Source organism: Drosophila rhopaloa, unplaced genomic scaffold (assembly GCF_018152115.1).
Source record: "Drosophila rhopaloa isolate 14029-0021.01 unplaced genomic scaffold, ASM1815211v1 contig_154, whole genome shotgun sequence".
Lineage (NCBI taxonomy): Eukaryota > Metazoa > Arthropoda > Insecta > Diptera > Drosophilidae > Drosophila > Drosophila rhopaloa.
In genome coordinates, this window is record NW_025335033.1 from 514,132 (window position 1) to 529,925 (window position 15,794).

General features: G+C 42.0%; 1 protein-coding gene across 1 annotated transcript; it reads right to left on the reverse strand.

Annotated features, from left to right (window-relative positions):
• Window positions 1-1,433: 1,433 nt before the first annotated feature.
• LOC123037196 lies at window positions 1,434-3,075 on the reverse strand. The gene is made up of 5 exons (XM_044456819.1): window positions 2,819-3,075; window positions 2,477-2,765; window positions 2,227-2,346; window positions 2,051-2,137; window positions 1,434-1,985 (listed from the first exon to the last, which is right to left on the reverse strand). The coding sequence occupies exons 1-5, from the start codon at window positions 3,073-3,075 to the stop codon at window positions 1,434-1,436; spliced, it is 1,305 nt and encodes a 434-aa protein (XP_044312754.1).
• Between the last annotated feature and the right edge of the window lie 12,719 nt (window positions 3,076-15,794).

Genomic DNA, 15,794 nt, shown 5'->3' on the forward strand with positions numbered 1-15,794 from the left:
TTATTTAAAGGACAAATTTCCCCAGGTAAGTTTTAATCATTCTAAAATTTTAATCCAAAATTCTTGAAATGTTGTGCGTTCAGAAAAAAAAACAATTTAAATACTTACTTTGTTATCAAGAAAAAGGCGGTGGTAGTATTACACTTTTCGCTTTTGGCTGGAAAAACTTCTCGCATTTTAACCAATTTTATAAATTTACGTGTGTGAAGGGTAGTATTTTTTTTTTTTTTTTATTCATAAATTACATATATAGACAAAATTAATAAATATACATATGATATCCAGACTTGCGGGACTGCCGTGAAGCATTGCTTCGCAAGGCTGGCTGGCCTGTTTAGGACCTCTCGTTCCTTATGCGTTCCAACCGCCTCAGTTCCGTCGTGACTTCCGCAGCCAGACTGCATACAGCTGTCCAGTTATCCTGACTCTCCAGCATACTAGGAACAAGTCCCTCCACTGTGATAGGGGTCCCCAGGATTTGTTCAGCTCTTCGGCGCTCTTCTCCGAACCTGACACATGTGGTTAGTGCGTGTTCGGCATTTTCCACTGTTCCGCAGGTATCGCAGATTTGGCTTGTCTCGTGTCCGAAGCGATGTAAATACTCCTTAAAGCATCCATGCCCGCTCAGCACCTGTGTCAGATGGAACGTTAGTTCGCCGTGTGGTCTGTTTACCCAAGCCGCTATATTGGGGATGAGTTGCTGCCAGTTTTCAAGGGACTTTGTTCTTGACCTTAGTTTTGCCAAGCGGTGGTCCGCCTGTGTGTCAGCTAATTTTCTCGCTTCAAAGTTCTCCTTGGCCTCAACAACTGCGAGCTCGACTGGTGTTATACCACTGATGACCAGAATGGCCTCTGTAGCGACCGTGCGGAAGGCGGAGGCTACCCTAAGAGCTCCTATTCTGTAGTCCGACTCTATACCCTTTATGTAGCTCTTTTTGTTGTCGCCTCGGCCCATATTGGTGCTGCATACATGATGGACGACTTTGCTACGTTAAACAGTAGCTTCCTGCTCGTGGATTTTGGGCCTCTATGGTTAAGCATCATTCGGGACACTGCCATCGTGACTCCGTGGCCCTCTTATGAGTCGCCTGCAGGTGCTCCCTGTAGGACAGCCTGGTGTCCAGCATGACACCTAGGTATTTTATAGCCCTTTTCGTTCCACTTGGGCTCCGCCCACAGTGATTCGTGCCGTTTCCACTTTTTTTCCTGCTGCTGATGAGTACCGCCTCGGTTTTCTGCTCAGCCAGTTCAAGTCCTACGATTTGTAGCCACTCACTTATCATACTGATTGCTGCGTTTGTAGGCTTTCTACCTCAGCTTGGACTTTTTGACCACTATGACCGCGACGTCGTCCGCGAAGCCAACAACGTTTACGCCCTGCTGGAAGTTTAGTCGCAGGATACCATCGTACATAGTGTTCCACAATAATGGGCCTAAGACGGACCCTTGTGGCACCCTCCTGTGATTTTGTAGCGTTGAGGTCCTTCGTCCGTGTCATAGTGGAGCCACCTGTCGCTCAGGTAGTCGCTAACGATCGCCTGCAAGTACTTTGGGATGTTCAGCATCCCGAGTGAGGCCATTATTCTGCTCCAGGATGCCGAGTTGAAGGCGTTTTTGATGTCCAGAGTTGCCACCAAACAGTATTGTTTGTTTCCTCCCAGCCACCTTTTGCCTTCTATGGCCTGCCTGGCTATGCGGTCCACGGCTTCTAGTGCATCTAGGGTCGAGCGAGCCTTTCTAAAGCCATACTGTCTTTCTGAGAGCCCTCCGGCAGCCTCTATTGCCTCTCCGAGTCTTGCACTGACAATACTTTCCAATATTTTGCCGGCCGTGTCTAGAAGGCAAATGGGCCTATAAGCCGACGGTTCATCCTTGTCTTTTCCTGGCTTTGGAATAAGCACCAGCTTTTGCTGTTTCCACCGTTCTGGGAAGCAGGCTTGGGCCAGGCACTTAGTGTATGCACTGGCAAGGTGCTCGGGTACATGCTGATGGCAAGTTTGAGTGCCCGATTTGGGATCCCATCTGGCCCTGGTGCCTTGTTGTTTGGTACCTTCTGGGCTATGTTGACCAGCTCCTGTAGGGTAACCGGTGGTATCTGGTGGTCCGGGACACCAAACGCTTCCGCTTGCCTCGTTTCCTGCGCTGGGAAAAGGTGCCTTATAATCTCTCCCAGTTTCTCGGAGCCTGTTGGGGTCACGTTTTTAACGGCGTTGGTTTTTTCATTACCACCTTGTAGGCCTTTCCCCACAGGTCGTTTTCTGCTTCATCGCAGAGTTGCAGGAAGCACCGCCTTTTGCTGCTTTTTATTTTCCGCTTTAGGATCTTCCTCTTTGGGTGAAAACTTCCCTGAGTATATGGAAGGCTTCGGTTCCGCGGGCCCTATGGTAGGCTCTCCTTGCGCTTATGCATTCGCGGCGTGCCTCCTCAATCGCTTGGTTCCACCAGTAGACTGGCTTGCGCCCCTTGAAGCTTTTACTGCGCTGCTGCTGGCGTCGCAGGCTTCCTTGACCTTTGCCATCAATGCCCGTTCGTTTTCCGCTAATTCCATCCCTTCCAGGGCCGCTCTAAATGATGGTATGTCGAGCGTATTTTCTTTGTAGTGTCCTCGAGTAATTGTCGGTGTGGCGGTTCTTCTCATGCGGATGGTGCTTATAATTGCACTATGGTCGCTCGCCGTGTAGGTCTCGCTAATTTCCCAGGTCGCCGTCGCCGCCAAGCTTGCGCTTAAGTAGGTGAGGTCGATTATGGACTGCGCTCCCGCTCTCCTAAATGTAGGGGTGAACCCCTGTTTTGTAGGATAACGTCCAGCGATGCGAACGTCTCAGTGACCACTCTTCCTCTGGCGTTTGTTGAGGCTGACTCCCACTCCGTTGACCACGCATTGAAGTCCCCGGCAACAATCGCAGGCGAGTGTGCTCTTATGTCGATTGCCAGGCTGTCTATCGTCTCGCTAAACTCCTCTAGTGTCCAGCTGGGTGGAAAGTAGCAGCTAAAAATCCAAAGGTCTTTTAGCTTCGCCCTTACGTAGCCTTTGATGCTTTCACGCCTGCTAGATGTTGGGCCGGTTGCCCACATGTCCAGATTGCTGCTTTTCCCAATTGATCCGTGACCCACGTGTTGGATCTAATTGCTTTATGGGTTCGCCGAATTGCCAGGTCTATTTTGGCTCAATTGTTTGGGTGAGAAGGTCCTGGGCCACCCTGCAGTGGTTGAGGTTTGCTGCATGACCCTTAGCATCTTTGTTGAGTTTTACCGCCTCGACATCGCTGGGCATTTAAAGCTCCCAGACGCGTGGTTTGTTGGGGATCTCTTTTCTGCGCGCAGAGTAGGCAATGTGGGTCCCTATTGCAGCTTCTGGCCTCGTGGTCTTTTCCACCACACTTGAAACATGCTCCGCGCAAATCCGTTTTTTCCGTGCAGTTCGACGAGATATGGCCGAACGCTAGACACTATAGAGCGTTTTGGCGAAAAATGGGTTTAATCCGGCAGATCACCCATCAATCCTTATTTTCCCAAGTTTACCAGCTTGTTCTGTGGGTGTTGGCACATTAGTGTGGCTATCTGCAGGCCGTTTCTGGTGGCTCTTAGCGACTTTACGGCCTCCTCCGAAGAGGGGTATCGCCTAGCTTACTGTTTAGAGCCTCCACTATCTCCTCCTTGGTTGTGACTTCGTCCAAGTCCTGACCTGAAGTCTGGTTTGCTCGGTCAGGGCCCTTACAACTGCTTTAACCCCGAGGCGTTTCCGACTGCCTTTTAACCTCCTCCGCGCTGTGGTCTGGAGACTTCTTCAGCTGCAGCAAAGATCTCCTTGGCCGTCTTCGGATGGTCTGTACGTCCCCACTGACGTGTTTTAACGTGGAGTCTCCTTTAACGGCCTTGGAAGTTCCGCGTAGGTAATCTCCCCGACTCTTGCAACCACGATGGCGTCTGGTCTGGCCCTGAGCTGCCTTTGATTTCCTTAGGGTTTCTGTCGGCTACTTGCTGGAAATCTTCGTGTCGCTTCTCTGTATCCGTTCCCGATGTACCCTTTCATTGGTGGCGTCATTTTTGGCCTGTTGCTGGCCCTTGCCCTTTTGGTGTCGCTACTATCCTTTTTTTCCACAGTTGTCTGCTGTTCGGCTCTCGGTGTGGTTTGCGTGGCCTTTCCTGCCTCCTTTCCTGTGGCTTCCTCCTGCTTGATGGAGGCCACTGCCTTTTTGCAGCTCTACCAGCTTGTTAGGAGATCGCGCATCGGCTGTTTGACGACCCTGTGGTCCTTAAACAGAAGGGAGGCCATTCACGGCGGGCCTATTTTCGCAATAATGTCCTCCAGGGACGTATGCCTCTTGTTTTGGCTGCTGTTCAACCTTATGCTGGCCTGCCTTGGCGATCTGGCCATCGCTGTGCTTTTGCGAAGGGGTTTGCCTGGTCCATTGGTCTTTCACCGTCGCGACAGGGGTTCCCTCGCTGGTCTCAGATTTCTCCTAGACTTTCTAACGATGGGGGTTATACCGCCCCTTTTCGGTCCCCAGAGCCCCGTTTGCTGGGGCACCGCCTAAGCGGGGGGTTGGATTTGTCGGATCCTTGACTTGCTGCCCCTAATTCCCTATCTAGACTAGTGTAGAAGATCGGCCTTTTGAACTCACGCTTCGACCCTTTCAAGCTGTCTGCTCAAGCTGTCTGCTACGAGTTGAATATCTACTGGTTGAGCTCGGCCTAGAATTATGCAATTTTTTAGCTGATAGTAGCGGCTGGTTTCTGTTTCCGATTCTGGCTGTGGTTTGAGCGCTTTCCAGCACTTCGGTGATCAGCTGTTTGTCCAGTTGCCAAAAAGGGAAACGCGCAGATCGCCCGCGGGAAAACTTTGTTTTTGTTTTCCCAGTGGGAAGAGAGCGGGAGAAAACAGAGTCTTGGTGACCCCTCTCCCTCTACCCTCGGTGGGCACCAGTTTTAACTGATCTAAACGCTAAAATATGGTGTACTCAACGCACAGACCCACCCTGGTCGTACCGCCTCCTTGGGGATCACGTGTTCACTTTGTTTATTTTCGGGCTGTTTAAGGCTTTCTAATTGGAAACTCAGGGGTATTGAAAACACGTCCCCCTACCTGTGAAGGGTAGTATAAGTAGGTTTATTTGGGAAATTGATTTTTGCTCTACACGCCGTCTGCTGCTCGGCTTCCACAATGTTCCACTGGCTTGGGTTATATCGATATTTATATATGACCGTTTTCGTAGAACACGGCCTCAACACCGTTGCTAAATTAACAACAGTTCACAGTCGGCCTTTCCTGACAGTTCGCAACGTCCTCGCGAGATTCGGGATGTGATATGTCCTCTAAGTCATCTTCATCTGAGTCGTCTCGTGGCTGTTCGCACCGGCGCTTAATTTTGTCGGACGAGTACACCGATTAATAGTGCCTTTGCGTTTGCTGTGCATGTGGGATATATTCTAAAAGTTATCGGTCGTTTGGCAGAACCTCCTTGACGATTAAGGACCTTTATAGCGAGGCTCCAATTTGCGTGATGTACCTGTACTAAATGGCTCATTCTCGACCAACACAAAATCACCAAGGCTGTACATGGTTGGCTTAGAACGTCTGGAATCGTAGCGTTTTTTGGCAGCAGCTCGATGATCGCTGAATGTTTCTGCTCGGAGCTTTTCCAATTTTGCATCCGTTTGCATCTTCAAATCCTGGCCTTGGATCGCGTTCGTTAAGATGTTCTTCGGAATATCTCGGCGCTATATTCATACAGGAGTTGAAATGGGGAGCATTTAGTAGTACTTTTTAGCATGGTATTGATGCTCCACTATATTGATTGGATGTTTTCATCCCAACGCTTCTCGTTTTCATTTGAAGGCAATAACATTGACAAAATGATTCGATTCGTTCGCTCTGCATGACCATTCGCTCTCGGTGTTCTGACAGCATGTTTTACATGATTTGATTTACAGTACTTTTCAAAATCCTTAGAAGTGAATGCTTTTCCACGATCAGTAATGATTCAATCTGGTAATCCTATGTAGCTGGTAGGATATCAAGGACTTGTTTAGTTGCTGTACTTTTAACGGCGCGTACTATGGTGAACTTAGTAAACTCGTCGACAATTACAAGAATATGTTCATCTCGCTTGGAACTCTTTGGAAAGGGTCCCAGATGATGCATGTGTATAGTTGAAAAAGGGACAGGATTAATGACATCGTAATGATACTGACCTTCCTGACGTCCGCCTGGTATTTTATAAAGCGCACAACCCACACATGACTTTATGTAGCTCTTAACGAAGTTGCGCATTCGAGGAAACCAAAACAAATTAAGGATACGATTAATTGTTTTGACTGTGCTCATGTGTCCAGACTTATCGTGGCATTCGTATAGATCATATTATCGTAACTGCTTTGGTACAACCCATAACAACTTGTTGTCATATTTACGAAAGAGCCGATCTTTTTGATATCTTTAGGCACGCTGTTTCCATCTTACGCGCATCCTCACAGGGAGCGCGACTTAACGCGTCATTTGTGTTCCGTCTTGATGAACAATATCTTTGTCAAATTCTTGGATTCCTAACCACCATCTTGCTATTCGGGGAATAAGCCTTCGGTTTTCCATTGACGATTTCAAGGCATTACAGTCTGTGATAACTTTAAAATTTTTGGCATAAATGTAGTACTTGAATCGCTCTAACTCATAACTGTGGTAAATTTTCTCCGGTTTTGAAGTCGCTCGACAAGCAATTGGTTTCAGCTGATCCTCTTCACGTTGTATCAGTACTCAGGACTGGATTTGAAATAGGGCATTTCTTGAATTCGTCAAATGCTTTAGGTTGTGGAGCTTCCCACTAAAACTTCTGACCTTTGCGCAATATAATTCGTAAGGGCTCTGATATCAGGTTGTCAAATATCTCCTGTCCGCATTTTTGGGGTTTGGAATTTTGCGGCTTTGTGCAAAGCGCTACATTTCGGTATCGGGCAATGCAATATATCGATTGAAGGGTCGTGACCTACAAAACGACGCTATTCATAAAAAGTTTGGTTATTGCGTTTAAAAGTTATACATGTGTAAACATGGAGGACAAATAGCGATCAAATCATGGAAAACATCGAGCTAGACCGGCATGTGACATCTCGTGACATCGCCGAGGAGATAGGAGTTAGTCACCAAACCGTTTTAAGCCATCTGCAGAAGGCTGGATACAAAAAAAAGCTGGATGTTTGGGATCCGCATGATTTGACGCAAAAAAACCTGTTGTACAGAATCAACGCATGCGATATGCTGCTGAAACGGAATGAACTCGACCCATTTTTGAAGCGGAGGGTGAATGGCGATGAAAAATGGATCATATACGACAATATCAAGCAAAACGGTCGTGGTCGTGGCCGGGATTGACGGCCAGGAAAGTTTTGCTCTGTGTTTGGTGTGATTGGAAGGGAATCATACACTATGAGCTGCTCCCTTATGGCCAGACGCTAATTAACTGGACCGCTTGAAGCTGGCGATCGACCAGAAGCGACCAGAATTGGCCAACAGGAAGGGTGTAGTGTTTCACAAGGACAACGCCAGTAGGGTTGTTGATAATATATCAAAATATCAATATATCGATATTTTTCCCTAAAAATGATATATTTATATCGTGATTTTTTATTTGCCCAAATATCGGAATTCCGATATTTTTTTTGATATTTTTGCCCTTGGTCACTCTGAATTCCAAAGCAACATCGACTGAAAGAATTCAGGGGCAAAATAAAAAATTGAGTCTAAAATCAAACTATACGGATATAAAAAACGGCGTCCGCCATCAAATGTGTTGTGTGCGACTCAAGAAGCAGGATGACTGACGCACACATAACGCAAAGGGTGTTATTCAAATCCCTAAACCCTGCATACTGGTCATAAAATATATATTATATAATAAAATACTATTGTTTTTAAAAAGAAACTTATTGTCTTTTTATTGTGGGCGGTCAATTTTTCATTTAACACAAAAAATATCAAATATATCAAATATATCGACATTTTTATGTGATATTTTAAATATTATCATTTTTTTTTTGATAAAAAAATATCATCGATACGATATTTTTAAAATTTTTGACAACCCTAAACGCCAGACCACACACTTCTTTGATGACTCGTCAGAAGATGGGAGATTTTATCGCATCCACCATATAGCCCGGACTTAGCGCCAAGTGACTACCACCTGTTCCTGTCCACACCCTGACTGGTGTAAAGTTGGGTTGTGAAAAGTGGCATGTAGTGAATCATGTCGCCTTTGTGCACGCGTTTTTGTAGTTCTGTCATGAGTGGATTAAAAGCAGCAGGGACGTTTTTCAATCCGAACGTTAGCCGCTGGAACTCATTAAGACCATCCGTGGTGATAAATGCTGTAAACTGCTTTCTGGGGCCACTTTGATTTAGTATTAGCCACTGTTGAGGTCCAGGGAAGAAAATAATTTAAATCGCTTTGCCTGCTGCGGAAGCTCTTCGATGTTTGGTACTGGGAAATTTTCCTATTTGATCAGCTTCTTTGGGCGGCGGTAATCGATGCACATTCGATCACTACCGTTTGGCTTTTTGATAAGCACCACCGGGCTGGCGTACTCTGATGTGGTAATAATATCCTTTTCCAAAAGTTCGTCGACCATTTTGCTAATAACTTCTTTCTTTGGCTCGGAAATTCGATAGGGCGCTTGAGAAACTGCATGACTACTCTCGACGATAATATCAGCTTGAATGATTTCTTCCTGTGGAGAAAACATCAACGAACTTTCCCAACAAACTGAGCATTTTGAATTATTCCTTGCCGTTTTAAAAATTAACAAGAAGTTGTTTGACAGCAGTGTCGTTTAAGAGAACTGTTGGTTAAGTTCGTTGAACTTTGGTATCGCCTTATTGAAATTTTAAAGTTAGCTAAGCGCTAATAATGACGTCCTGTCCCAACAAAAATTCCTCCTGTAAAAGATTGTCATCTGCTACGTAAACTTTGTTCGTGATCATGTTGCCGTCGATGTCCATATCCAAAACTACTGCTTCTGTGAATGCCTCTAATCTTCATAGAGCACTTGTGACGTTCAGCGTTAATTTTTTGTGCAACTGGGTGTCGATAATACTAGATACTACATACAATGAAAGCGTTATAATATTGAGAGCTTACGCTTACTTTCCTGGAGAATATCTTGTCTTGATTAGTGGCTCCTAAGCGCATCACATTTGCAGTTTGGCAAACAGCATTTGCCTCGTGGAATTTGTTACATTTGGCACAGCGCGACTTTTTCCTTTCTTTTGGGCACGAATTGGCAAAATGTCCCAAATCTCCGCAGTTGTAACGTTTCTGTGGCTCCTTTGCCTTTGGTGGCTTGCTACTCTTTGGGAAGAATTCTTTCTTATTTGTAATTGAACACCCTCTGATTACAAAATATGACTCGGCTGCATCACGAAGTTTCTTTATCGTTGAAAAGTGAATCGCTGCAATACTGTTTTGTAATTCTCGGTGCTGTAGACCTTATCTGACATATCTTATAATTGCTGCCCAACTAAGCTTGTACTGCACCCCAAGCGCGGACATCCTGAAACAGTATTCTTTAACTGTCTCCTTTGGCCATTTGATTGCGTTAGTCATGTTGGGTCTGGGTTTGCTCCGAACTCGCCGCATATAGCTTGAGCAAAATGGTTCCATGTTGTGTGTAAAACAGGGGAGGAATCTAGCTACATCTTAGCAGGACCCTTGAGCTTGGTGTAAATTGCGAACAAAAAGAACTTCTCGTCCCACTGGTAGGCATCAACCACTTTGTTGACACGATCGATAAACTGATCCACGGAGATGATCAAACTCTGGCAAGTGTTTGAAATCTCTTTGACCAATGCTTGCCTTACGTTGTTGGTGGCCTGACTACCAGGATTACCCTCGTTGCTTGTGTCTTCGGATTCTGCCTCCATATTTTGCTGCTCCTGAATAGCTGTAGCCGATGCTACTACGTTTTGTCTTAGCATGTTGACTAACTGAGCCATCATTTCTTTCAACTCACGCATATCATTCTTCAGTTGTGAAATATCGGCTGATTGTGACGTCATCACTTCCTCTTGTTGAGCGGTTAGCCCCGCCGCTGTTGGCATCTCTATGTCTTCAGAGTTCTCTAACTCTATTAGGCGATGTACTAATTCGGCTCTAGGCCAGCGCTTGCCGCGTTCCTCGCTCTTAGTAGGAACCTTAACTCGTCTACCTTAAGTTCAGCAATTGTTGGCATTTTTCCGGGAATCTTTCCCTCTTTGATTGTCACTGCTTACTTTCTGGTCACACGCATCAATTCTATTTACATGTGAGCGACTGAGACAACTATAGGTTATATTATTTCACAATGTTGCCACCCTGCAGTACCGTTCATCACCTTTTAATCGCTTTTTCATCACCAAAAATTCATCACTGCTGATTAATCGGCGATGAAACTTCATACAAATTAGTGATGAATTTAACATTGGCATGTCCTAGGAGTTAATCAGTGAAAAATTCATCACTCTTTAATCAGTAATTCATCACTCTTTTTTCAGTTTTTCATCACTCTTTAATCAGTAATTCATCACTCTTTGAACAGCGTTTACAGATGAACATCCGATGAACGAGTGATTAAAATGCGATGAAATAGTGATTAACGAGTGATGAATTACTGATTAAAGAGTGATGAATTCATCACATTTTCATCAGTAATTCATCACTCTTTAATCAGTAATTCATCGCTTTTTCATCTCATTTTCATCGCATTTTCATCGAATTTTCATCGCTTTTTCATCGCTTTTTTTCATCAGTAAAATTCATTCAGTAAATTTTCATATAAATTTCATTTTTTATTTTATTACAATATTTCATTATTATTTCATTTATTTCATTACATATAACTAATTAATTTAACTTAATTCAATCTACATATGTACGTTTTCAGTTGTCTCGGAGGTGTTGAGGATGTTTCGGTTTCGGTGCCCTTTTTTAGACTTCGTGCTTTATGTACTGGCTCTTCCTGACCAAGTATATCTGAAATAGAAAAATTACTAAAAAAATAAAAACTTACTGCGTTTTTTGTTTTGCCGCCGGCCAAGTCCAGCTTAGTTTATGCTGGCCCAACAGTTCGCCTTAAATAATGAATAAATATATTAACAGTATATGTATTTTTCATGTTTTATTTTATTGTATAGAATGTCTATTGGTTTTTCATTTGTTACAGAATGAATGCTTTGGTTATACCTTTGGGCAGATCTAATAATAATTCTGAGTGGTCAGTAAGATTAAATTCGTCTTTAATACATCTAGCAATTTCTGTCAGTGTGGAATGTGCTCTTTCGATTTGTCCGTTCGAAGAACTATGTCTAGGGTCAGCGTAATGTATTGTAAGACCGCATCTATTTGTAAATGCTCTAAATTGTGCCGAAGTGAAACTTGGCTCGTTGTCCGTCATAATTGTTTTGGCCAGTGGGTATTGGTGTAAAATTTTTAAGACCTTGTTTTCAATATTTAATTTATTCTCAATTTCTTTTACTACTAAAAATATGGAGTACGCGTCAATGCAGGTTAAAAATATTTTTTTATTTTTTATCTTGGTTTTAATTTATTTTGTTCCCCGTACTTTTTTTCATATATTACTTGTCCTACATGATATTCTTTTGTTTTTTTGTTTTGGATATGTGATTTAAGCATTTTTAATTGCGCTACCTTAAGTATTTCAGGGACATTTTCATGTTTTATTTTATTGTATAGAATGTCTATTGGTTTTTCATTTGTTACAGAATGAATGCTTTGGTTATACCTTTGGGCAGATCTAATAATTATTTCTGAGTGGTCAGTAAGATTAAATTCGTCTTTAATACATCTAGCAATTTCTGTCAGTGTGGAATGTGCTCTTTCGATTTGTCCGTTCGAAGAACTATGTATGTCTAGGGTCAGCGTAATGTATTGTAAGTCCGCATCTATTTATAAATGCTCTAAATTGTGCCGAAGCGAAACTTGGCTCGTTGTCCGTCATAAGTGTTTTGGCCAGTGGGTATTGTTGTAAAATTTCTAAGACCTTGTTTTCAATATCAGCGTAAAAAATGTCTAAGTGTAGATTTTCTCCCTCCTTTGATGGTATAGGGGCTTCCCCAATCGGAATTTCTGCAGGGTGTCTACAGTATTTGTTTTCGTTGCAAATTGTACAGATCTTAATATATTCTATAAGTTTTAAAAATAATTTCGGCCAGTGGTAAAGTCTCGTTATTTGTTTATAGTTTTCGTCCAGTCCTCTATGGGCACGGCAATGAATTTCCTCAATAATAATTGCTTTATCTTCATATTTTTCTATGTCTAGAACGAATGTTCTTGTAAATAACAAGAGAGAACGCTATAGTCGGGTGCCCCGACTATCAGATACCCGTTACTCAGGTAAAGGGAGTGCGAGGGAGATGGAGATAGAAACTTTGATCACGCATAACTTTTTAACGAATGGTCCGATTTGAAAAATGTCTTCTACATTTCGATAGGTATTGATAAACACAATAAAACTGCATTTTTACTTTTCCGAAATATTTAAATTTTTAAAATCGTATATAAGCGATTGTGGGCATTAAAGGGGGCGTGGCACCATTTTGAAACAAACTTGCGCTGCGTAGGAACTCCTAAAATCTACATGCCAAATGCCAATCTTCTAGCTTTTATAGTTTCCGAGATCTCAGCGTTCATACGGACAGACAGACGGACAGACAGACGGACAGACAGACGGACAGACAGACGGACAGACAGACGGACAGACAGACGGACAGACAGACGGACAGACAGACGGACAGACAGACATGGCTAGATCGACTCGGCTAGTGATCCTGATCAAGAATATATATACTTTATAGGGTCGGAAACGCTTCCTTCTAGCTGTTACATACTTTTGCACGAATACAATATACCCTTTTACTCTACGAGTAACGGGTATAAAAACTTGTTAATGAAATTTTCCTTAAGAGGTTTTTGAATTGCGTAAAAATCTTTAAGGGTTCAGTGAAGTCCAAAGGTTATGTTTGGTTGAATGTATTCTATAAGAATTGATACATTCTCGTGTGTATCGTACTGGATTATGTGTCTTGTATTGTCGAATATTTTCAATGACTCATGAATGGTGACCCTGCCCGTTGTAATAAGTAGTTGAATTTTAAACTGATTCAAAGGTTTGTTTGTTTGCTCGATAATATTCTCGAAACTGCTTTCTGCTGAGTGAATGGTTTTTTGTTCTGAATGTGTTGATACTGAATTGTCTAAACTTGGATTTTCATCTGAGAGGTAGTTAATTTTTATATTAGTAGTTCCTGGTTTGTAATTAATTTTAGGACAGTAACTTTCAATAAATGAGTACCATCGCTTCATTTCTATGTTAGGGTTTTTGTCTGAGACCGTGAACTACCCCGTAGAGATAATTTCGAAGGTGTTTTAATGCCCAGACTATGGCTAATAATTCCTTCTTGCTTGTTGCGTAAACTTGCTCTGTTTTCGATAAAGTTTTTGAAATAAAAGTTATTGGTTTGCCTTCCTGTGAAAGGACTGCGCCATTAGCAAAATCTGAAGCGTCTGTAGTCAATGTGAATTTCTTGTTATAATCTGGTTGAGTTAGTTCTATTTGAGCTACTAGATTTGGTTTTAGCTCGTTAAAAGCTTTTACAGCGGGTTAATCCAGCTGTATGAAAGTTTTTTTTAGATATTGTTTTGGATATTTTACCATTGTACCCTCCTAAATATTTGGTAAGAGGTTTCGCTATTAGTGCGTAGTTCTTTACAAACTATAATAACCTGTTAATCCAAGGAAGCTTCTGAGTTCTTTAATATTTTTAGGTTGCGGATATTTAAGTATTGTTGAAATTTTTTCGGGGTCTGTTTTAATAATATTGTAGGATACTACGTTTTTGGATTTTTCTAGAGACACTTTCATATTTGCTTTGAATAAAATATTTATTATTTTCAGTAATTCTTGGTAATGCTGTTGAATTGAGTCGGAGAATATAATTATATCGTCCATATAGACGTGACAAATTTTCCCGACTTTTTCCCTTAATTTGTCTTCCATAGCTCTCTGAAAAATGGCATTCTTAAAAATTCGTACTTCCCATTATTTATGGAACATGACGTTTTTTCAATGTCGGAGTCTTTCATCAAGATTTGATGAAAACCGGACTCTAAGTCGATTGTTGAAAATACTTTTGCCTTCCCTAAATTTGCTAAGATCACTGATGGATCCTGCATCGGATATCTATCCGGAACGGTATTCTCGTTAAGTTTTTTATAGTCAATTACTAATCTTAACTTAGGGCTTCAGTCTTCATTTTGTCCCTTTTTAAGGGACCACTAAGACGGGCTTCTACTTGGCCTTATTATTTGTTCCGATAGCATTCGGCTTATTTCCCTAATAACAAAATCTGAGACTGACAGAGCGTAGGGATACTGTTTGCTGTAAACTGTTCTGTCATGAATTGTAGTAATTTCTCCTCTTACATCCGTTCGAAATGAAATTTGGATATCGATCGTAGAATGTTTTGTTTCGATTTAATTTATTATATTTTCTTTCATTCTTTCCACTTGGTTTACAATTCCAACTGGATATTATTTAATTCACTATTGACGGATAATTCAACGTCGGAACGCTCGGTTTTCGAGCTGCAATTATTTGTTTCAGCGTAGAGTGAATCGGTTTTATTTAATGCTAATTCATTGAAGTATTTTTATACCCGTTACTCGTAGAGTAAAAGGGTATATTGTATTCGTGCAAAAGTATGTAACAGCTAGAAGGAAGCGTTTCCGACCCTATAAAGTATATATATTCTTGATCAGGATCACTAGCCGAGTCGATCTAGCCATGTCCGTCTGTCCGTCTGTCTGTCCGTCTGTCTGTCTGTCCGTATGAACGCTGAGATCTCGGAAACTATAAAAGCTAGAAGATTGGCATTTTGCATGTAGATTTTAGAAGTTCCTACGCAGCGCAAGTTTGTTTCAAAATGGTGCCACGCCCCCTTTAACGCCCACAATCGCTTATATACGATTTTAAAAATTTAAATATTTCGGAAAAGTAAAAATGCAGTTTTATTGTGTTTATAAATACCTATCGAAATGTAAAAGAAATTTTTCAAATCGGACCATTCGTTAAAAAGTTATGCGTGATCAAAGTTTCTATCTCCATCTCCCTCGCACTCCCTTTACCTGAGTAACGGGTATCTGATAGTCGGGGCACCCGACTATAGCGTTCTCTCTTGTTTTTATTTTATAATGAATTCACTTAGGGGAAGATTAATTTTTTCCTGCTTTATTTCCGCTCACTTTATTATGAAAAACTAATTTTTCTTCCTTTCCGTGATATTTCATGACGCCTATATTTGTGTCGCTTACGGCCCCTTTTTTTTGAGTAGGTTATATCCTACTAACAAATCGGCGTCTAACCCTTCTATTTCGTAGAATATTTGTTTTGTATTAAAAATTGTTATTACGTGGTAATGTTTTATTATTGAGTATCCATTTACAGTGGAGACTCTTTTGTATATGGGGAGTTCACTTTTGTTTGAATATATCCCCTTTTTTATATAGCAGTATGTGTCAATCAATATTTTTAATTTTTCGTTTGACTGCCTATCTATCCTCGTCAAGTAGGGTAACCCTACTTTTATTCCTGGTCTAAAAAATGATTCTCTTCGATGTTGTTAATTCGCATGGTTTTATTTTGGAGCTGATTTATAGTGTTAGTTGGTTCGCGTTTTAGTGGTGGATGTGTTCCATTTGGCTCGTTACTATTTTGTTGGTAATAGTTCGGACGTCTTGAATACTGTC